Raw genomic sequence first — 23695 nt, forward strand, 5'->3', positions numbered from 1 at the left:
AAGCCCTTTCAGGATTCCCCAACCAAGTGGATCAGAGACACAGTGGCCAGATATTGCTTATCCGGACATCTATACAGATGTCTGGATCATGATACCCCGTGACTCAATCTAATAACTTGTTGAATTACTGGGTATCTTTATGGTAACTGTTTAGAAATAACCAACCTGTTATTCGCCAACTGTTTGATCTACAGGTTGAGACGTAGTCGGGGACGACTGTCTGATGCTGCTGTGCTGTTTAACTGTAACGTTACTGCAGCAGCCTCCCAATCAAGCTAACGTTAGCTATTCATCAGTAGAAACTGTTGGCCTCAATTAGTGACACGGACAGTGAGTATACATGTCCAACTAAATCTCAGTGTCAAAGTCTTGGTTAACAAAACATAGGCCTGGAAAACAGTTTCATGACCGTGGGAACCCTGCTTTTTAAAATTTTTGACTTAATACCTCAAAATTTTGGATTAGAAAGTCAAAATTGTGATTTTATGTGTCAGAATTTTGACCTAAATAATGTAATGAAACTTTGACATTATGACTCAAAGAGACACATTTTTCATTCATCTTTTTTTGCTCCCTTTCATTTGTCTGGTTGAAATGGGCTTCCATATGTAGCACACTGAGGCTAACACAGGCTAACCGGAGTTAGCAGTTGACGGACAGATGAGGGGGCGGGACTTTTCTTCGTCTAGAAGCTTTATTGATAATTGTTTACATCTCACAATGCATTCCACAAACACGGCTCCCGGCTGGAAGCTTTTTATCGTCACAATTGAAGTATGAAGTTTATCATTCACAATTATACTTGCATAACAAACAAATGCTCGAAGGTTTATCAAAGTCACATCAAGTTGCAACTTCATTAAGATATTGGCTCCACAGACAGTATGGTTATTTATTTTTTTCTTTAAATCCCATTTCATATTTTTTTTTACTTTTTATTATTTTATCTGATGTGGATGAATGTAAACGTGTTTCTTCCAGAGTTTTTCATTACTAGACAGCTGCAAATGACATGGAAATAACAACTTTGATGTAATTAATGTGTTTTATTTGTCTGGCAAAGGTTTTCTAGATGTTTCTAGCTAGAGTTACTCAGAAGCGATGAAGTTTTTAAATGGTAGTACAAGCCCCCACCCCTCCGCCCCACCTCTCCCCCGCTGCCTCATCAGGACTCAAAGACGTCGTTCACATATCCGTCACGTCGAGGCAAAACCACGCAGCAGGTTACCGAGGAAACGAGCTCGAAGCTTGAGGGACACGACGGTGTTTCAGTTAAACAGTAAAATCACAAAATACTTCTAACTCAGTAATCATACCAAAAAAAGAGAAAATACAAATGAGGTGCTGTTTGCTGCTCGCTCAGGTCTTTCTCAAAAAAACAGCAGACGAAGGAAAAAATAAATCTCTCAGCTCGGCTCAAAAGACGACAACGAAAAAATAAAGAACACCCGAAGCCAACTGAGGGAGCGTCTGAACTCCCACAATGCACTGGGTGGGTAGAGGGAGGGTTGATTCAAGATTAAAATGTGTTTCTGTGAGTTTCACAGAAACAAACATTTCAAACTTGATACATACATATAAAAAAAAGGTGCATCGTCGAGCCGACCTCGGTGTCGTGAACCTCAGCTGAACTCCGACCTGCTTCAACTTTTCCAGAAAACACAAAAAAAGGAATTCTGAACTGGAAAAAAAAGTGTTTTTATTATTTTGACAAATAAAGTTAGAAGGGCTGCGTCCACGCCAGACCCCTCCTCTCCTCCTCCAGACTTCCTTCATATCCACCCCCCCACTGCCCTCCCTCACCCACCCACACACCCTCCCCTCCAACCATCTCTCTTCTCAGGACATCCTGAATCCAAACTCTGACTTGTCGTTACTTCACTCTGCTTTGCGTTTCATCCCAGGAACCTTCGCCTGGATCCTGCAGGACGACACAAAGTTAAAAAATATATACATTAAAAAGATTCAAAGGCAGGAATGGAAAAAATTAGAACCTTTAAAATAAATTTTGGATGGATTATTTCATCTTTTTTTTTTCTCAATACTGTTGTTGTAAAGCATCTTTGAGTATCCTGAAAAGCACTATATTAATCCCATGTATTATAACTATTATTATTTCCATTTTCCATTAAAATCTGACAGAAGCTGCCAAAATAAAAAAATAAATACATTGACTCAGTAAATAAATTTACCATTAAATGTACCAAAAATGTAGGCATTAATTAATTGATCAAATATGACAAATTATTAATTTTCCTATTTATTTTTATTCATTTTTAAATAATTATTTATTCATTTTAAAATTCACATTTCAGTCCAATTTTAACATTTAATGCCGGTATTAATTTTTAATATTCTTCTTGGTAATTCCATCTTTTTTTTTAACTGAGTCATGTATAAACTTTTTAATTTGTTTTTTATTTTGCCAGCTTCCACCTTCCATACATTAATGCATTAAATGTAAATGTACAAGCCCAATTCCCAAAAAATTGGCACACTGTATAAAACATAAATAAAAAAAGAATGCAATTAGTAGTAAATTATTTTTGTCTTACATTTAATTAATTTAAGTTTTAGCTTTTGAAATGCTACTTGTTTAATCATAATCAACTTCCTTGGAAGTTAAGAGACAGACTCAACCCAATTGAGTTTTATGTTGCCGCTGAATTTCTCCCAAGATACTGAATTCTATTATTTTGACGAAGTGAATTTATTTTTGCCACACCTGACATTTAAATTACTTTGTCTTTTCTTGGGTTTCCATACAACAGAGATCAGTCATGAGGAGAAATCTGAAAAGCTGTTGACAAACGTCTCTGTCCACAATCAGTTTTCTGTTCAGTTGTTTCATCAGTTTAAAAACAGTTGGTGCATTAGCGCCACCATGTGGTCAACTGTTGGGTTGGTTCTTCCTTTTAGTCTGAGCAGGTTGATAATAAACATTTTCATTTTGTTAGGTCCACTCTGAAACATTTCTGAAGGACAGCAGGTCACACTACTTACTTTCCAACGATGTCTTTGACCTGGTTGTTGACCAGAGCCAGGTAGTGGTCGATCTGAGCCTGAAAACACAAACAAACAAGTGTCAGGATTTTACTTTAGTACAGCACTCGAACTGTTCTTAGTTCACTAGTTTGTGAAAAGAGCAGCAATGAAATGTGGCTGTGAGACTGCTGAACTCTTGCTTTCAAGATAAAAGTCTTTAAGTTTAATGAGTAAATAATAATAATGATGTGTGAACAAAGTCTAATTTAGCTGAGTCCCATTAAGCACACACACACACACACACACCCATCAAAAAAGCAGCAGAAAAGTGAGTTTAATGGAAAAATATTTTTGAAAACAAAATATGTCTGCTGAGACTCATCTTTTATTCACTTCCATTTAAAAACTCTACAAAAGGAAATGCTGAATTAATGGCAAAGACTGTTGTTCTTACCTGGTGTTTCTCATAGATGATCGGGCAGGTGAACGCTGCGATCAGACCTGAAGACAAAGAAGCAGACATTGAGTTTTACCACCTGCTGCTTCCTGTTAGTCTGATTTACAACAGACACTGAATCTATCACAGAGAAACTTAAACTCAGATCACAGTTTGAAGTTACTGTGTGTACATTTTATGATCTTTAAATTATTCTGTTTCTAGAAGAAGTCAGTGTGATTCTTGATTTCACCAGCAGATGGAGCCAGAGTAGGAAAAGCATCTAAAGCATGATGGGAAATGAAGGCTTTATACTGACACACTGTCACTCACCCAGAATAAGAATAGTGAGACCGTTGAACAAGGAGCCAACGTAGGTCAGAATCCACATCAACACAGCAAACTGCAGAGAGGAAAACAAAAACGAATTAATTATAAATGTCACAAACATGAAGATCTAAAATAAAGGACTTGATATTTAAAGGTGAAGTGTGTGAGGTTTAGGGGGATTGGTGGCGTTTAGCAGTGAATTGCAACCAGCTAAAACTTCTCCCAGCTAGAATTCAATGTGCATCGTCCAGGAGGTTTTTATTGTGAGGTGAATTATCAGCAGAGGTCTCTTCCTCTCCACGACAAACAGACCAGGTGATTTAAACAGGTAAAAACACTGAATAAAGCAGTGTCATGTTACTTCTTTGTATTTTTAGGATTAGGGTTAGGGTCATAAATGCCGTACTTAATAGGCAACATATCACTGCTGTTACACGGTACAGTTCATTCCCAGTGGTGGAAAGTAACAAAGTAAATTTACTGTACTTTAATATAAGTACCTCAAAATTTAACTTAAGTATTTCCATTTTATTCTACTTTATACTTCCTCTTCTCTACACCTCAGACCACCACAGTTCATATTCCTGAAACAACAATCCTTTTACTGACCTAAGGAAATAAACAGGTCTGGTTCAAAACCAATTAGAGAGTTTCCCTTACAGGAATTAATTAAGTTAATGATCTCTTATTTACTCATAGAACTTGTTATATTAGGTCACCCTTTAAATAAACAGAGACACTCCAAGAGCAAATCTAAAAACTGATCAGACTGAATCAATGTGTCCGAGACGGGTCGTCTGTTTCTCTTTATAAACAGTCAAGAATATCGAAACAGAAATATCTCAGCCGTGTTTATTATATTTATTTATATGATGGCCACCGGTCCAGTGTCTGCCCTCACCTCGCTCTGTAATGTTTCTATGAGCCAGTGGTCCCCAACCTTTTACCTTCAGAGAGTGCTTTTCTATCATTGAGTCAACTGACTGTTTGATGGATATTTCATATTATATTCACTGCATAATAGAACAACTGCACAATTAACCGACAGAGTGATGGCAATAACTGCAGGAAGTTTGGGTAAAATAAGTGATTTGGATGAATGTTAAGTAGATTATTTCCTGTGAATATTGAATCGGCGATGAGTTTTCTTGTTACTTTCAGGAACTTTTCATATATTTTCTTTGCAGAACTGAATGAAATGTTAAGATATCGGCCCACTGTAGGATTTATTTTTTCAGGGTGTTTAACAATGACTTCAATTAATCTTTTAGTTTTTAAAATATCACAAGAAAATTGTGACAAAAGTCAAGTTCATCAACTAATAGATGACTCATAATTTCAACACTAAATTTCGAACTAATTTCAGCATTGCCACCTTGTTCAAAATCCAGACGGGTACAATGTTATGTTTGTCTAAGTCCAGTCAGAAAATGATCCTAACAACTAAATCCATTTCAACACTTGGTGTTTTTCTGACATAAAAACCTTCAGCTGGTTCATTTTCGCGGGTTCAAACAGGCTCAGGATGCAGAAACACATCTGATCTTTGTAGTGTAAAACTGAAACAGTGTAAAGCTGTTTTAATATGAATGCTTACAGTGCTGTAATACGATGTGACAGTTTTCTGCTCGTGTTAATGATGAGCATGGAAACAGCCTGGAGCCAACATGGCTGCCAGTGCAAAGACCCTGCACAGTTAAAACGGTTGGATTCCTGACTGGAGGCTTGTGTGAGAGAAGATTGTGACATTTTAATGAGCTGCTGGTGCAGTTATAAACTGATAACAGGAAATTAATCACAGGCGGAGGAATAACAAGAATATCCCATAATGCATCCAGACACACACGCTTGTAATCTGGCGAGAGTTTTCAAACATTCCTGAGGCTCAAACTTCCTCCTGATCGGATTAAAAGAATCAGTCTCTTTTACCCTCTAAGGGCACTGTGATATTCTCAGATCTGTATTTGGACTGCCGGCTGGAGGGTGCAGGCAGCGAGGTGACGACAGGCCTCTGACAGCTGCAGAGCTCTGAGAGCTTGTCTGTTACCAACACTGGTCTACAGACACATTAACCCACTGTAGGTGCTACTGATTAACACCGCTGATCTTTTAAAACACACTGGCTGAAAAGACAGCAGGACAACATCTATATCGTGTGCAGAGGGGCAGAATGTTTACATTAAAACTCAACATTAAGTGTCTAAATTAAGCTTGGGAAAGTTTCCACCAACTTGCACTGATGTTTTAATGTTTGACAAGCGGTAAGGAGCATAAACTTTACGATTCACTGATGGTGATGACCCCACAAAGAGAATGCCAACTATGTTCTTGTACCGAAACAAACGTGGACGCCATCCAGCAGCTCGCACTGTTTATATGGAGCAACATTTGGACAGAAAAAGCCCCAAAAAAGGATGAAAAAATCTCAGTTTGATTGACATCCTGGATGGAGAGCTGTATAAGGACTGGAGAGCCTACAGAGAAAACTGGAGCTGAGATGAAGCTAACTTAAGGTAAAGCTGTTCATCTACAGGTACGTCTCCCTCAGTATATTCTCCACAACCCTTCCCTACTTCTTACCCATGTCAAACCTGATGTCTATTTCGATCTCAACTACACACATATTAAGTTTTGTGACTGCATCTTGAAACACACCTAGCAAAGCACTCAAAACTGCTTCTATGGTAGTTCCTGCGATGACAGTGTAGAGCTTTGATCAGCCCAAAAACAAAATCAGGCCCGACGCTACATGACCCCGCACAGTTTCTGTCCAAGCACTACCCGAGCAGAATTAAAAACCTAAATCTCTACTCTAAAAACATATAAGTAATGTTAAAACATTTAGGCTCTTTAAAGCTCAGGGTTGATGTGTTTCCTCGCACCACTTCTTCGCTTCCTTCTGCTTTTTTCAATGGTCTGTCACTGACTCTGCGTCTCGCACACAAAAGGTTCAGAAAGAACGGGCTGCGCCACTCAGTGCGTCTCTGTCTTTGAGTGCACACGACAGTCCCTGGCAATGCAGTGCGCAGATGATGATCACCTGTCTATCCCGCATGTTACGCACATTTCTCCCATTGCCGGGGAAGCAGAAGCAAACTATGCCCATCATTTTCCGTCCCTCTCTTGCTTGTGCTCTCTCTGTCTGTCTCTCACTTACTGTTCTTAACAATATGGCTCTGTTGCTCTGACATTCACCCTTTCTCTCTATCGCGGAAATAAATATTGAGAATACTGAGAAATCATCCCTCACAAAGCACAGCAGGTAAAAGACATGTTGGAGGTGAGCTGTTTGCAGAGGTGCAGTAAGTGTTGTCTGCAGCTTTTCATCTAACATTTCACTGTGGCTGTTTCTGCTTTGACTCTTCCTCTCTGTGGTATTAGTAGACCTGTTTTTATTAAAGAGAAGCCATGGAAAAAAGTGCCAATGGAAAAGCCCTAAAGGTGTCCCCAGGATAACAATTTTACCATGATGACACACACAGAGGGTGAAAACACTACCAGCCATCACAACTGGTGATTAAGTTTAGGCACTAACCTCCTGCTCTTTTATTTAATTCAGTATTAATGATCATTTCTGGGTCGAGCTGGTGTTAACCGGAGTTGCTCTCACCTTGATGGAGTCGACCAGGTCCTCGACCAGGAACAGGCGCCTTAATTCACTGATGATCTTGTTGAGCTTGGCCAGAAACATGTCGCTGTACTTGTGGACAGTATCCTCAGGCAGTGCCACCTCCTGGTCCAGGTACTGCCTGTGAGGGAGAGCAGAGGAGCAGAGACGACGAAGATTGATTAGAATGTCATACAAAATGATGCATACACTAGGCTTGGTGTAATTTTTCCATACCTTCCTGGCATTTCATCAGGGTATACAATATACAATGTTTTTTATGTAAATAAATACAAGTATTTGTAGCCCCCCACCTCTGAGTTTCAGCTGTAAGATGTGTTCGCTACACTCCACAAGCTCAAATGTCAAGAAAGGAAATAGTCTTACACCTATTTTTCTTATTAAACGGAAAAATAGAACTGTACACCTTCTGAATTCACTCAATTCACGTGCTTTGTTATCTCATTGTAAAACACGCTCAACTCAAACTCAACAGAAAGAGAATAAAACTCACCAAAACAGTCTAACTTTGTCTAGTTAGTCATCTAGCTACAGCTGCTCCAACAATAACCAACTCTGGTTTGGCGGAAATTAACTCTTAATTCAATGAGTAAGATGTAACGTTATCCCCACAACTTGTAGTCACTATCTTTCTCAGTTAAGCTGCCTGTTCCACTTGTACAGTCTGCCATCTGGTGGTGCATGCTGTGCACTACAGAAACAGGAGCAGCTGTACTTTTGATTGTATTTCTAAATAAGCTGCCATACCATAATACCTTTACACAGCTCAAGCCTAGCATATATTGTGATTGAAGGTGTACAGATTGAGGTTCACCTGAAAGCATTTAACATCCACAATGGTGCCGAATATTCAATAAAACCACCTCAACATCTCTGCGCACGTTTGTTCACTGTGACATTTCCTCCTGCCTCTTTAATGCAGCTTTCCTTCGTCTCATGGAGGTTTACAAACTGTCAAATCGGTAGAAATCAGCTTGTAATGTGACTCTTTGAGCTCACTTTATTTTCCCCAGCTTATGTTAATCTGAGCTAATTGGCCTGCAAAGCGCTCTGAGGTCAGTTTGCTGAGCAGCAGGTGAAAAAAAACACAGTAAGAGGGTTTTGAAAAAGAGCCAGGGCGGAGGATGAACGAACAAACAAACAACCAACAGGAGGTGGAATCAACAGGCTCAGTAAACATCAGCTCTGTGCAGTAACTACTTTACAGATCTCTCTGAATATGCAGAAAGGTTTTTGTGATGCTTTGCCATGTAGCTTCTTGTAGTGTTGCTAAAAACACAAAAAATCTAATACAATACAAAACTAAAAAATAAATAGCTCTGTAAGGCCTGAGACACATAACAGCAGCAGACTGCCTAAAGCACTGACTGATAGTTAGGATTAATCGGGTCATTGATTTTTGTGATGTGTCTGGCCGAGTTTAACTCCCAGTGAAACCAGACTGCATTAATGTTTGATTCTGAGGGTTATTTGAGGGGGAAAATGGTTCCAACAGTATTCTCCTCTTTCATGCAACACTGTGGGGACATCAACTAAAGAGAAGTTTGAATTATGTAATTCTTCTTTTGGTGCCAAAACTATTTAAAATGTAAATAATACATTTAGTTTTTGAATTATGCTGTTTTTCTCTCTGTTAAAATACTTGCTATTGAAGGAAAGAAGATACACATCACAAACAGCTATGACCCAGCTTGTTAAGGGAAATGGAAGTTAGATAAAACCAGGTGTTTTTGGTAAAGTTATTCATTAACAAGGAGGTGCATTTCTAACATTCATGACCCTGAAAACTCTCTCTCGGTGGTACTCACTTGAATGGGTGCCCCTCATCTGACTTCTGGATGGCCTGCAGGATGCCCTTGTATATCCTGAAGCAGATGGTGACTGAGAGCAGAGCCAGGCCGATGTAGGAGCACACGCTCACGATGCTGCACACCGTCAGGGAGAGGAGGAGCAGCAGGGCGGCGCCGAACACCACACCCGTGGTCTTCACATCACGCCAGTAGAGGAGATCCACCACTGCAGGAGGAAAAGGAGGAGTGATAGTTAGTGTCAATTATCCAGAGACAGGGTCAGTTTGCCCTTCAATGAAGCCTGGAGGTTGTACTGTGCTGTATATTTGTACTCAAATACCTAACTTACTTCTATTGTGCTGTCATGTTTCAACTATTCATAGTTAACATGGCCATAACTGATAAAGGAAATTCCTTGACATTTGCAGGACCAAAGGGTATTTTTCAAACTAACTCAGTGAATTTTACAACTCTTTCTGATACACAAGATGAGCTCAGAAATCATGAGATCGTAGTGGGAAGTGACAGAGATGCACTGATGAAATTGAGGATCAATTCGTTTTGGGACCAGACAAAAAATAAGCCTCATATAATGAATCAGTGTTAAGTGAACATCCGCTCCAAACAAACACTGTTTGTGCTTTTACACTACTTTACTAGAGTTAAATTTTCTGCTTCAGTTCTCTCTCACATTGCTGGTGCATGTGATGGTGTGGAGGTGGAGCATCTTTATGTCTCCTCCATCAATGAAGTCTGTGCTGCAGTTCTGCTGGGGGTCAGGGGTCACACACTGTCATCCCTCACTGCAGCTTCTGACTCACAAACTTCCTCATCTCTGTGCCTTCTGGACTTTTACACTTTCCACCCTGATGTCACCATGACGACTTCCAAGTGATGTAACACCAGCTCCGCCGGCCCCTTTTGGAGGTCATCAGCTTTAACTTGGATGACCTTCGTTTTATCATGCCGTCCAAAAATCACAAAAACTCCAACCCAGCTCACTGTTGGTGTTATGGAAGGTTTGATTCAGATTGCTGTGGATAAACACTGAATCTCCCCCACCCTGCTTCCTGTTCTTCTGCCAGGTTTGTGATGGAGAACAAAATGGCTGCTAACAAAAGAGGGCTGACAATAACAATAACAGTTGTGTCATGGAGAGAAATAAACTTCTGAAATAGGATCACAAGATCTAAACTTTCTGTCAGCATTTTACACCTGTGGATAGTGAGTCGTAGCCAAAGCACACCCGACCTGTGTTCAGTAAACTGTTTAAAATACATTTTAACATCACACAGAGCAGCACGGACATCATTTAAAATGTCTAACAGCCATTAACGTACAAAGACGAGAGCAGGTCAGAGTTTACATATCAGCAGCAGAGGAATGAGACACCTCTGCCACAGAAACTAACTACGTCATCATGAGGTTTTCAAAGCTGAGCTGTGAGTTGCCACACAAACTGCAGTAAGAGTCAGTCATCACTGCAACATCTGGCAACAGCCCTCCCTAAAATGGATCCACTGACCACACGCCACCAAATATGTCCTGGCATTGCGAGTCATCAGAGTGTCAGAGTGATAACAAAGCTCCGCAAACTTGGAGGTGGACATTTCCTAAAACTACTTCACAATAAAAGCTGCCCAAGCACTTGATTGACCACATAATAAACACATATGATCACTGGCTGTGAAAAAATGCTAATATACCGTTCATTTCCATCTCCATTTTAAATATGGGGTCTTCCTGGGTGCTGCAGGAAGCTCCTTCGCCCTCTAAGGACCCAGACAGACGGGTGTTAGTGAAGATGGAGATAGTGGGTGGGGGTCGGACTCTCCTGGGAGACAGCTGAGCTCATGACCTGAGTGCTGCACTGAGCATGCTTATATTTCATCAGGGAATTCCAGGCAGGTCAGTGGACAATATTAGCAGTGAAGGAGTCCTGGGTCTCCTGCAGGCTCTGACGTCGCTCACAGCCAACACATGCTGTACTTTGCGACTCTGAACGACCAGAGCGTCAACCACACGCTGGAATTTGACAGTTTAATGTTTCTGCCTCGCTTATCGGAAATTACAGCTGAAGAGGACTGGTAATTGAGGACTTACTTTAAAATTCAACACCACAGTCCACATCATAAACCAGTACAGAATAATTGAGTCTCAAGGTCTTACATGCATCCAGTGATAAAGAATGTTTGCTGATAAGCAAAGAAGCATTAAAATGCAAACTGAGGCTGCAGGGTGAGCTCATGATGTACAGGTGCATGCTGGTCAGCACTACAGGCCGACTGACCGGCCACAATACGTTTGGCTGCTGACCAAAATATTCAAGCCAATAAATGAGCTTAAGGGGCTGAAAACCTCAAATCAGATTTCCTGCAACACCTTGTTGCCAAGTGGACAAATCCGACTGACTGCTCTAACTGCAGGACACCTGCACTCACATTAATGTAAAACATGTTCATTCTGCAGACATGGGACGCTAGGAAACAAAGATTAAGTGCTGAGCTGACATGTCAATTGTCAACAAAATAGATAGCCTAATCCATGAAGTCATTTAAGTCATTAAGATTGGACTAAAAAAAAAAAAAAAGATAAGCCTTAGTTACAGCCATAAAAAGATTAAGCTAATAATGTATAATAGTTAAAAATTGCAATGTTGTGCCTCTCAGATTCTATTGATCTAAACCAATTCAAATTTGTGCTGCAACTTATAATAATGCAATTCTCATAGCCCAAAATTATGTCTTCATCCTGTCTTCACTTTCAGTCTGATCAAATATATGATAAATATTAGATTCATTGGGGCCTGTGTCCAATATAGTGATTTTTCTAGGTACCAGCCGCTCTGACTGCTTCAAGTTGAAAATCTCTGAACTTTTTAGAAAGGTGACAGTGACGTCACTGCCGCTTTTTTAGCTAGGCTACTGTCTGCTGTCACAACAGACAAAAAGACAATTGGTGGGAGCAGATCCGTGGCGAAAACTGAATGTTGCTGGTGACTGCTGTCAAACCAAACCCACAAGCAGCACGTCATTAAAAAAGGGCTGGGATGTAGCACCCCCCAGCATCCTGCCACCACTTTTCTACTGAAGAAAAACGGCACAGGCCCTTTGCGCGAGGTCACGGCATTTCAGTCTACTGTCAAACATTTTGCTTTTCTTTGCGACATATGACTGATAATTTAATGTCTTTGGTTTTTAGGATTGTTGTCCAACAACAAACGACACATGAAGATGTCACCAAAGCGTCTGAGAAATTATGACAGGCAAATTTAACATTTTCTGGACATTTCACAGGTGGAAAATAAGGTCAGCAGATTGAATTAGTAATGACTTACTGTTAGTTGATCCCTTCTGGAAACAATTCTTTGACAATCAATAATCTAAGTGTCATTGTTTTGTGTTGATAAATGACATTAATAACCATTAGTAAAGCCAACTACATTGCAACAAATCTATTTTAACTGTCTTACACATCAAGTTCTTCATATTTTAATGATGTATTCACATCTGTGACTGTTCAAACATTATATATAATCAGCCCAACTATTGGAGTGGTATCCATTCTGCACAGTTTTTACCAGAGTTATCTTATAAACTGTGCTTTTTAAAATGATTTTCAATGCTGCCTTTTTATGATGACACAAGCTACAGTGTCAGTGCTTTAAAGTGATGCCAGAGCAGATAAGACAACGCCTCTTGGCTGCTTTAGAGCAGTAAAACCCTGTGTCAGCTGGCTGCCTGACGGTTATTTAGACACCATAATCATTAGAAACAGCTGCTGCATTTTCGGGAAGCTTCTTGCTTATTGAGCAAAGCGGAGTGTGCATGTGGGCGTTGACAGCAGGTTAGCATGTTAGCTGACAGCTAGCTCTCCCCTCATTATCTAACCGCTCAGTATGCTAACTCGGTGTTAGCTCTGTTAGCCACACAGCAGCTGTGGCCGGTAGGTTTGACACAGACCTGGTGTCTGGATGTAAAGACACGGACCGAGCAGCCAGCATGGGAGGAGGAGGTGGTGGTGGGGAAGGAGGAGGAGGAGGGTCCGCGGTCCAAATGTGGCTGCCTGGCTACATATGGTAGCAGGCGTGCTAGCATCGCCGAAGCCTGGCTAAAAATAGACCCCGCATCACAGCCAGCTAAACCCGCTGATCTCGTTTCACTACTCGCTATGTTTAATCGCCAGCCCTCTTCAACCTGGTCCCTAAGTGTTTTATTATCCGCCCCGGGATGCCGTCTGGTGGCCCCCCACCGACAGCCCAGTCCTCACCGCGGGGACAAAACGTCAAACCGTCCGGCATGACCTCCGCAGGCGGCCCCGATCCGCCTCCCTCCCTCCCCGGGCTGAATCCAGCCACAGTCCCGGTGCTCATGCAAATACAGAACCGGCCACATAACCGTACGCAAATGCGGCATGTAAACGAGGAGAGAGAGGGTCGGTAAACAAAAGATTATGACCACACTAACCCTGTTTGGCGTCCATCTTGAACCTCCGTTAAGCATGCAGCAGCACGGCGGTTCCGCCTGGCTGAGAGGTGAGACCGAGAGACGGGAGGAAGAGGAGGGAGGAGGGAGGGAGACATGCGCAGCTCGGCCTCTCTCAGTTTGGATGGATGGACTACACATTTAGACTCTAATTAATTTAATGTTTTAAAATATATAAAGCAGCACTGTTTAGATCCATGACACACACTGAACACTATAGAGAGGAAATGCTCCAATCTTTAAAGAAGATCAGATTTCAGCCAAAATATATGAACTAAAATCACCTTTTTACCACTTTTCTTTGTAAAATTGTATTTAAAACAACACTGTCTGTGGGGAAAAAATCAGCAACTCTTTATTTTACAGGTACCATTCTTCCACATAACTTCCTTTAAATTAACTGAGATGTAACACAAATCCATTAAAGTAATTAAGTGCTGCACTTGATTACTTTACCTGAACATTTCCCTTTGCTGCTACTTTATATTTATGTTAATATACAGAAAAATCAGGTGCCAGTTCATGACAGATTCATGAATAACTGCACAAAACTTCCTTCAATAGGATCCACATCAACCACCAAAAAGCAGGTTCATAATTAAACATAATTACTCTGCAAATATGAACAACTTCAGAGTGATGGGAACACGTCATAACTGCTTAGTGACACTACATGATGTTCAAAGTATACCCACTGCAGACAGAGGCGTGTATATATGTGAAAGGCCGTCTGTAATCATGAAGAAACTGGTTTTCTAATAAGGATTATGACTGCAGGAGGAGGAGGAGGAGGAGGAGGAGGGTGGAGGTGTGTTGCATAACCCGGCTGTAAAAGGACAACCGGCTCCAGAGATGCCAAGCAGAAAAGATAAAAGTTAGGAATTCAAATCCAACCCACTGGAAGAGAAGAAAGAGTGACTATGCATCAGTTATAAACCCATGTAAGGACCTGCCAGCTGTCCAGGAACACCAGGTGCATGCTGGGAGAGCCACTGGCTCCAAAAGAAAGTGAACAACTAGTACTTAAAATTAGACCTGATTATAGTTGGCATCTTCCTACATTAATGATATGATATGTGAGCAGCGTGTGCCTGTTCTGACAGAGTTTTGTTTTTAATATCACTCGAACATAACTGTGGAACAAAGGCCGAAATCTCTGGAGCCAATACAAACATCCTGGGATTTTATGGAGCTTGAAGTAATGATTTGACACTAAAAATATATGTACATAATTAACATTATATTGTATGCAACTGCGCTCGGTTTAAAGTCTTGAATTTTCTGTGCTACACGAGACAGAGCCTTGTTTGAATTGTCAAACTGCTCCAGGCTGCAGGACCCGAGGCAGATAGAGACGTTCAATACATTCAGAGAACCTGTGAAACCTGAACAACAGTATCACCTGCAGGTTAACGCTTCAATACCTGAACAGGGATTCATCTACATAGGATCCACTCAAAAAGACAAAGTATTGATATGCTTAAAATATTTTAAGATTTCACAGTAAGACATCTGATCTTCTCTACACAAAGACACTACTATAATCTTACAGGAAGTATCGTAGAGTTTAAAAGTTGCAGGACTACATGCAACGACAATTAATTTGTAAGGTTGTATTCATAGTATTGGTAGTTCATCTTAAATCAACATGCTCTGACTACTGAATGAGTCAAGTTGGTCTTTTTCTCCCCCCGATGAACAAATCACAATGACTGCAGGAGGAAGGTGAGTCATTGTGTCGGTGAAAAAAGATTCCTTATTGCCAACGACAGTTTACGCAGTGCTCAGTTAGCTTACAACATAAAGCTTGATAATATCACCATTACTGCAACCACAGAGTCTGTTACACGTACTCCAAAAACTGCTTATTCATTGTGCGACTCGGCCTCGTGGTGTCACACAAACCCTCCTGACAGAAACACAACAGCTTCTTTCAGTCAAGCGGCGGACACTTCGCGGTCCTCGCTCGTTACCGGCTCAATGAATGACGACTCGATGAACTGAGCTGAGCTGACACTCTGTTATGAAGCACAGCACCGACACACACACACACACACAGCACAAAGTCCTCAGTGTTGAGATGAGACGCGACAGCAGCACTATGATGCAACGACAGCAGGACACATGAAGATCAGCAGACAGCAGCACGCCGCATGTGATCACACTGTCAGTATATGTATGCTGACAGATCCTTTTCCTCTATATGATGTACTTATAAGGTTCACTGACATTGCTTCAACGTTAGGGGATGTAAATATAATTTTACTGCAGTTCTGTTTAAATAAAAGGATGAGAGGTTGATTCCCATGATGCAAAGCGACTTGAACTACAGCTGCATCCACCTCATAATGAACCAGACTCACTGCACAGCTGTTTTTATCCCTTTAAATGGTGCAGCATTCAAAGCGACAAAGATAAGTCCACACCTCTACGATTTAATCAAGAAGTAATGTAATCATTCTTTCATTTCAGATCTAAACTGCATGTCTTTACATTTCGGCCCTAAAGGCTGGAAAAAACATCTGGTAATTTCTTTCATCTCTTTAAGCTTCCGTAACTTTTAATAAGCATTTTTTTTATTATTCAATTACAATTAATAAAGGTGCTATTGATAACATGAGCCACTAGATGTCGCACTCCCCCTCCCCTTCCACTGTATTCACGTCACCACAGCACCGCTGCTTTAAGAACAAGTGGTTCCCAGTTTGTTGCATCTACATATTTCATACGTCATGTCAAGTGTTGAATCTTGACTTTATTTTGCAGCATGTAGCTAACTTTATATATTAACAACAGATTTAGGCTACTTTGCGCAGTAGTGTTTCCAGATTCATGCAACGTAATCCAATGTTTTGGTAATCTTAGAATTTGGCTAGCTAGCTTCAGGTAACAAGAGTGTCATGACGAAAAAAGCTTCACCCTTATTGGTTTTATGTCTCATCATGTTTGGGAGGGAGAATAGCCAATCATTCAAACTGCAGACAAAGTAAACACTGTTGTATATCAATGGGCTACATCCTTTCCTTTTTTTTTTGTTACCCCTGATATCTGGTGTCGGCTCATAGTAGCATTGTTTAGTCCCTCCAGGACTTTGCTAGCCTGGAAATCCAGACTCAAATCTAGAAAGATTTTGAAGTTTGTTTTGGGGATTCTTGCGGCCTGATATGTCTGATTTCATGGCAGATTTTCTAAAACATTGCGATGAATGTTGCTTCGTTTATAGGCTTTTTTTTTGTTGCAAAGAAATTGCAGCTAGTGCTGCTTAATGGTCATTAGATAGATAGAGTTGAGCCATCTTGGTGTCGGTGTGAGTTTGTTGGGACCATTTAATGGCTAGGTGTGGGATGTTAGCCACCGCTGCTGCTGTTACCAGGCAGACATTGAACCGACTGGTTAACTGTTAAAGCCCACCCCCAGTTGCAACTACAAAGACTCTTGATTGGTGACTACACAGAAATACCATGTGATCCTGTGATGCCATGTGTCATCATACTATAATATATAATTATACATTATACCGATAATATTTTTACAATGATTTACTCACAATCATGATAGATTTTTTTAAGGAAAAGCAATACTTTTATTCCGCACCTTTCTTAAAGCTCTGTGATTGTTTTTTTTTTATATTTTTATAATTGTTTGTCTACATAAATATTATCTATAAAACCCTTAATTTATTGTAAATCCAAAAATAAGACAAACAGGGCAAGAGAGTTGTTGTTTCCTCGATTAACTGATTGTAAAATGTCAGTGTTCTACAGATTGCTTGTTACACCCTAAATTCCTTTTACATGATTTATGACAAGGGAAAGCAAAACATCCTCACATTTCAGAAGCTGGAAGCATGAACAATATTTACTTGAAAAATGAACCTTTTACCCAAATAGTTGCTCAAGAATTTTCTGCTGACGGACAGGTCTAAGATGAAGTGACTCATAATGACAATAATCCACAGTTTCAGCTGTACAGACACACTGCAACTGTACGTCACCTGTTCTCTATTTTTTAATTTAGAAAATGACACAAGAGGCAGGAACACAATATGATCCCTGAACTCTACAACAAAAAACATGTTAGTTTGTTTATCACACGCTCAGTAAACATGGGGCCAGTGCAGAAAGCTGCCAAATTACTGAAAGCTCTATCCTGACTCTCCTCCAGCTCATTAGCATATCCTCGGCACACGAGCCAACCACTGAACTGCCAGCTAACGTCACAAATCCCTTCCTCCTCTTCTCTACTGTCTACCTTTGGTCACAGTGGCTGACTGGCTGACTGTCCAAAGGTCCTCTCTGTAGCTGCTGCTGCAGACCTGCACACAGTCGCAAAAAAAAAAAGAAAAGCAATCATGTTATCTGTAAGGACTTGGAGCCTCCAGGTTCGTAGGCAAGAAAACAGCACAATCACGTACAAGTTACACTGTCGACAAAAAGTAGTCCCTCAGATGAATGAAGCATGATTTAAACTATTTGGCAAACCTTAATTGTGCTCTTCAATTTCCCCTATACGATCCTACCACTGAGTAAATATTCACATTCAAAACACCCCATGAAATCAAACACAGATATCCTCTTCATCCTGACATCTTTTCTCTCAAAGTTCCCAAACCTCAGCCTGCAGTGTTTGAATCAATGGACCCAGCAGTGGGTCGGCTAAATGTGCTGCAATGTCTGACTCTGTTTAACCAATCGATCAGTCAGAGTTCCTCTCAGTTTAAGCATCAGTGTCAAATCTCCTTTTCCTTCAGTCAGCATGAAAAAAGCCAAAGCAATAAAATAAAGAACAAGCTATCTGGGATGGCGTTTTCTCCCGAAGCACCTTGCAGCAGTGAGCACCTCCCACAGAGGGTGGAGGTGTCACTGTCCTGCTCCAACCACAGCAGAGAAACTGTCCAACAAGACAAAGACACAAAGGTGGAGGTATATACCCTGTTCTCTCCAATGCTTTGCGGCAGGCTCGCACTCCTTTTTGTCCACAGAGTTGTTCTCCATGCTGTCCGATCAGCAAACACACATTCCAGACAGAGACGGACCGAGCAGGAGGCAGTAAATGTGTGTGTGTGTTCGGCTGCAGGAGGAGGAGGAGGAGGAAGAAGAAGAAGAAGAGGAGGGAGGGAGGGGAGAACCCGAGCAAGGCTTCCTGTGGGGGAGACGACTGCAGCGAGCGAATGAACTCCCTCCTGTCAGCTGACTGTCTGCTGCCAGCGCTCTGACGCAGCAACTATAAACGTCCCTGCCTCACCCCCTCCCTCTGCGCCTCACCCTCCTCCCTCTATGCTCAGCCTTTTTGGCACACTCTCCTTTCCCTCCTCCTCGTTACCACCGCCCAATCTGACCTTCCCTTCCCCCTCGGTTTTTTTCTCCAACTTCCAGCCCCCCACTTTCTTCATGCTTTATCTCACCCCTACTTTCCCTTTGTCATCCCTCCTCCTTCTGCTTTCTCAAATCTGCTGACAAAGCAGTGAGACGTAGCAGATGAATGACTTCTGACTCTATATGAATGTGATTCAGTTGTATTTACTGTAGCAGGATGAATCAACAGACCTATGGACATTTTCTAAAATTAAAACGGGTTGAAAACAAAAGCAAACATCGTCCTCAGAGGTATGAAAGTACTGCATTTCACCACCAAACTACAGGGCTGATAACCTGTAGGGCTGTGCGTCAAACCTAAATACATAGGCGTGTCTACAACACTGAGTATCAACTATAGAAGTGCAGAAAGATGGCAATAAATATCTGGTCAGATCTTTTTCGGGCTGCAACAAATTATTATTTTCATTATCGATTAATCTGGTGAGAATTAGAAAATTCTGAAAAAGGCAACAGTCTAAAACACAAGATATTCAGTGTACAATGTTATAAAATCATTATATACATCAATAAAAAAGTACTGAACCTTCATGTCACAGTCAATTGTCTGTCAGCCAGCTAATCAACTTTGTTTGATTGATCAGATAGTTCCTGAAATCACTACATTTCACTGAGTCAAAGTTCTCTCTCTCATATCTGAGAACTTTTGCTAAATAAATAAAACCTTTGTAAGAAAGTACAAGCTATCTTAAAACCTGGAAAAATTCCGTATCTGCACTGAAATTCTGGATGAATGTTTTAGAAAATAATACCTTGACCGGTGTAAACTGTGTAAGAGGTTTCCAGTCACCTTCACTGTTGCCAACAAGCAGCTAAGGGATAAAGAATAAAGAATAATGGCTGGTTTCCTGCCAAATTAGCTCATTTTCCAACTGCTGCCAAGATTTCCGGGCATTTACACGATAGTTTCCTAACCAGGAGTGCAGGAAAGCTCAGTTTGACGACAATGCTGAACATAATGTACGAATCAGAACAAAGAAATACATCTGAATAATGCTGGTGTGTGTTTACAGACTGAAATAATCTGGTGTAAAACAAGTAGAAACAAAACCTTATGTTGCCAGGAGCATTTGATTAAGTGGTCATCAGCAGGAGTTCATCATCTAGGTTGTACTCACTGAATTCCTCCACTAGAGGGCACCTGTCTCATTATATAAACCCCTCTGCCTCCCCTCTTCTTCAAAGGCCCTTACTCATTAAGGTCATTTAACTGTGACACAAAACACTGACAGGAAGACAGAAAATGCATCAGTTATCTGTGAATATCCTTCATCTAGAGGACAGGTCTACAAACAACAAGAGCACATTTAAAGTTAGAGATTGGAGCTCAGCACATTTAATGTAACCAACATTTCGTCATATATGCTGAAACTGTCACTACATTCACACACTTACCAAACATTAACAAAAGCAACCAATAAGAGCAGAGGAGTCTCTCACGCAGCTGTCAATCATGTCAATCACTCCATGAACTGTGGTCAAACTGTCAAACTAGGCAGCGCTGATCAAATATGAATCAAGATTCTGTTAATGCATTGCCTATTTCTCGCCTCAAATGTTTTCAGAAACATACTTTAGTGCAATGTTCAGATTTAAAATGAGAAAGTTTGTGATCCAGCCACCATGTTGGAAACAGTCCAGCCGAAATGGCTAATCACAGGAGAGCCCCACTGCCAAACTGCTCATAGTTTTCCCTTGTTATTTTTGGTTTTTATTTATCTATTTTTCCTTTTGCTCTGTATACGTGCCTCTGTATCAGTGACAAACATTAACATCTGATGTACACATACAGTATGGATTTATATCACAAGCAGTGATTGACATGACTGACAGCTGTATTATAGACTACTGTCTTTCAGCCGTGGTAGATTCTATTAAATGACATAGGAGGCAGTAGAAAGAGGAAGAGGGACATGCTCTCATGTACTTCTCTCAGAATATACTGACAGTTTCAGCAAATATGACACAAACTTTATTTTCAGAAAAGTTACTGTCACTTTAAAGGGGATAATTCAGGATGGCGACAGAGTGTCCATCTGACCTCCTGGCTCTCTTATCTGGTGCCCTGCTCCACACAAAGCTGCAGAGGGTGAACTTTGGTGGTGAAATAGACGTTTGCATAAATAGAGAAGTACAAAGTTTGTGCTGCTGTGTCCTCAGAGAGCCAACATGACCCATCACCTTGATAACTATGCTCTGCACCGCTGACGACACACACTCGAGTCATTGTCCACATCATAAAGCTAGAGTTAGACTACGGTTTGATATATTATTGATTAATTCATCATGGTTTTCCCTTTGAAAGTGAATGTAAAGCTGTCATTAAAGCAGAAGCTATGTGACATGTCTCAACTGCCCAAAATTCACAACATCAAACTGCATGTTAATGAAGTCATTTAAACACATGATAAGGGAATATTGATTTTGAAGTGCAACCACTTCACCTTAAATAGCTGATTAACTAACAATGACAGAGATATCAGGCATATTATTATTTACATAGTTGGAGGAGCCTGCTCTAAATCAGCTCTCTGCAGTTTCAGGATGTGCTCAGACATTAAATTTCCAGTGATTTGTTCAACACGCTGCTCTATTTATTAATTAAAAATTCATCCCATTGTTGGGGTCAATGTTACGGTATAAAGTACGTTGTTAAAACAAATGGCAAATTAATAAATCAAAAACAAAATTAATCATTCAACAAGTAAAAATGTTGAAGTATCACTGTGGTTAATGTGTGATGGACTTTGCATATTTCTTTTGAGGCTTAATCTACAACAGGAACCATTAGCGACTAAGTAAACAGTGAGTTAATTATGGCACAAGTTGTCTGGTGCATGCACACTTAACATTAGGTGCTGATTACTGCAATATCAGCAAATCTTTGTTGACATGTTCTGTTTCATGTCACTGTAAACTGAGTCTTGTTGGGTTTTAGACTGTTTAGACTGAAAATAAAAACCCTGGGAAACTTAATTAGAAATGGTAAAGTAAAACAAAGATCACTTGCAACACTAATAATAAACTTTAAGACATAAAACAACTGAGGAGTGAAGAAAGGTTTAAAAACAAGTATAATTCTGGTATCAGTATCAGTAAATCTTCTTCAGATTGGCAGAGAAAAAGTCTGAAATGAAGCGAGCTGCTCTCAGCATGAAAAGGAGATTAATGTTCACATCGCAGCCCTGCAACTCAAGTTGTATAATGAAGAACATTTGCTGAGTGGTTTCTGGGTCGGAGAACCCTTTGTGGGCCTGCCAGTGTCGCAATGCAGGGAGGAGGAGGAGGCTTTAATTAACAGGAGATCCCTCCAACACACACAGACACAGTTAAAGCGTCGGCAGCTCGTCCCAAAGAGCAAAGTCCTACTGCTCCAGTTACACAGTGGCTGTCTGCAACACTGTGGATGGCATTAATACGACTGTGTGTATATTAACTGATCAATATCAGTTTAAATAAAACTGAGTCATCCATTAAAATGAAGACTAAGCGCTTGTTGTCTTCAGAGACGCAGCAGAGCCTCAGGGGCCATTCAGTGCTTTCTAAAAGCCCTGAAGATCTCTGCATCTGTCTGACAAACTGTCTCTGAAATATAACATCAGTTTTATTCTCACACAGTCACCTCAGGGTGCAATAAAGATCTACTACAAACACTGAGGTTTACATATCAACAAGGGAAGATTTTAAACTTGCCCTGGATGAAGAGAGGGAGATGTGGTAGCACCAAATGGCCTCTTTCTATCAATTACATGAATTATGTCCACAATAGAGGACATAGCCCTCCCAGACAACCCAAACCGATCCTCCTCAGAGCTGAAATTTTTATGTTTTGCGATGTAGATGTCTTGACCTTTATTTTATTTTTTGTTGGCTGTGCTGATAAACAGTTAGCCACGTTAAAGTGTGAAAATATCATGCCCACTCAACCCTCCAGTCTGTGGTTAGCTACCCTTGACCGTTCTGCACTGAGCACCAGGTGGGAGTTAGCTAGTGGCCCTGCTCATTTGTTGATTACGGCTGGTAATGCCATCCTGACCCATGATGGCTCCAGTGAGAATACAGCTTCATTTTGAGCTGAAAAAGCCCTTTAGCTTTGTTAGCACCACTAGCCATGCTGCTATCAGTGATAATCAAGCTAACTATGCTAAAGGGGTTTTGCAACTCAAAATGAAGTTGCTTACTGTGTTTACGCCGCAAAGTCATCCTACCAGTATGGGCTGGGACGGCGTTACCAGCGGTGACAACTGCATGAGCAGCACCACTTGCTAGCTCCCACCCAACCTGGGTGGTGTGAAGAGCAGAGCGGCCAAGGTTAGTTAACTATTGTAGCATGAATATCTTATTAGCTTTATTCTTAATGTGGTACAGCACATTGCTAGCACTACCACTAAACTTAAGAGTGGCAACATAAACCCAAATGCATAACTGGTCAAAAATATTCTGGGCGGTTAAACAATTACTAGGCAACCACTGACATCCTCAGTTCAAAACCTGAAGATATTCAGTTTGTGCTATTTGTGTCTTTTTTTAATTAAACATCTTAAATTACTTCTTGATTGGGTTTTACTTTTTTTGGTACTTAAGCAGTGTGACTTTCCCAAGAAACTCATTTCCTCTCATGTGGACAGAATTCACTGGTGCATCAAGAACACCATTTGAGCTTTCTA

At 40.7% G+C, this 23695-nt stretch overlaps 1 protein-coding gene across 9 annotated transcripts in view; it reads right to left on the bottom strand.

Moving 5' to 3' along the window:
• Positions 1–675: 675 nt before the first annotated feature.
• The window catches only part of rtn4a (reticulon 4a), a 40055-nt gene continuing 17035 nt past the window's right edge, over positions 676–23695 (bottom strand). For 7 of the 9 annotated variants that reach the window (XM_050072103.1, XM_050072105.1, XM_050072104.1 and 4 more), the window contains 6 exons: positions 9188–9395; positions 7362–7500; positions 3755–3824; positions 3440–3486; positions 3004–3062; positions 676–1921 (listed from right to left, as the gene is read on the bottom strand). In XM_050072103.1, coding sequence (XP_049928060.1) covers positions 1879–1921; positions 3004–3062; positions 3440–3486; positions 3755–3824; positions 7362–7500; positions 9188–9395 — 566 coding nt within the window. In that variant the 3' untranslated portion in view covers positions 676–1878. Of the gene's footprint in view, positions 1922–3003; positions 3063–3439; positions 3487–3754; positions 3825–7361; positions 7501–9187; positions 9396–13635; positions 13786–18583; positions 18850–23695 lie in introns of those variants that run through there. The other 2 variants (XM_050072111.1, XM_050072112.1) reach the window with 2 other exon arrangements.

The sequence above is a fragment of the Epinephelus moara genome, chromosome 19 (genome assembly GCF_006386435.1).
Source record: "Epinephelus moara isolate mb chromosome 19, YSFRI_EMoa_1.0, whole genome shotgun sequence".
NCBI lineage: Eukaryota > Metazoa > Chordata > Actinopteri > Perciformes > Serranidae > Epinephelus > Epinephelus moara.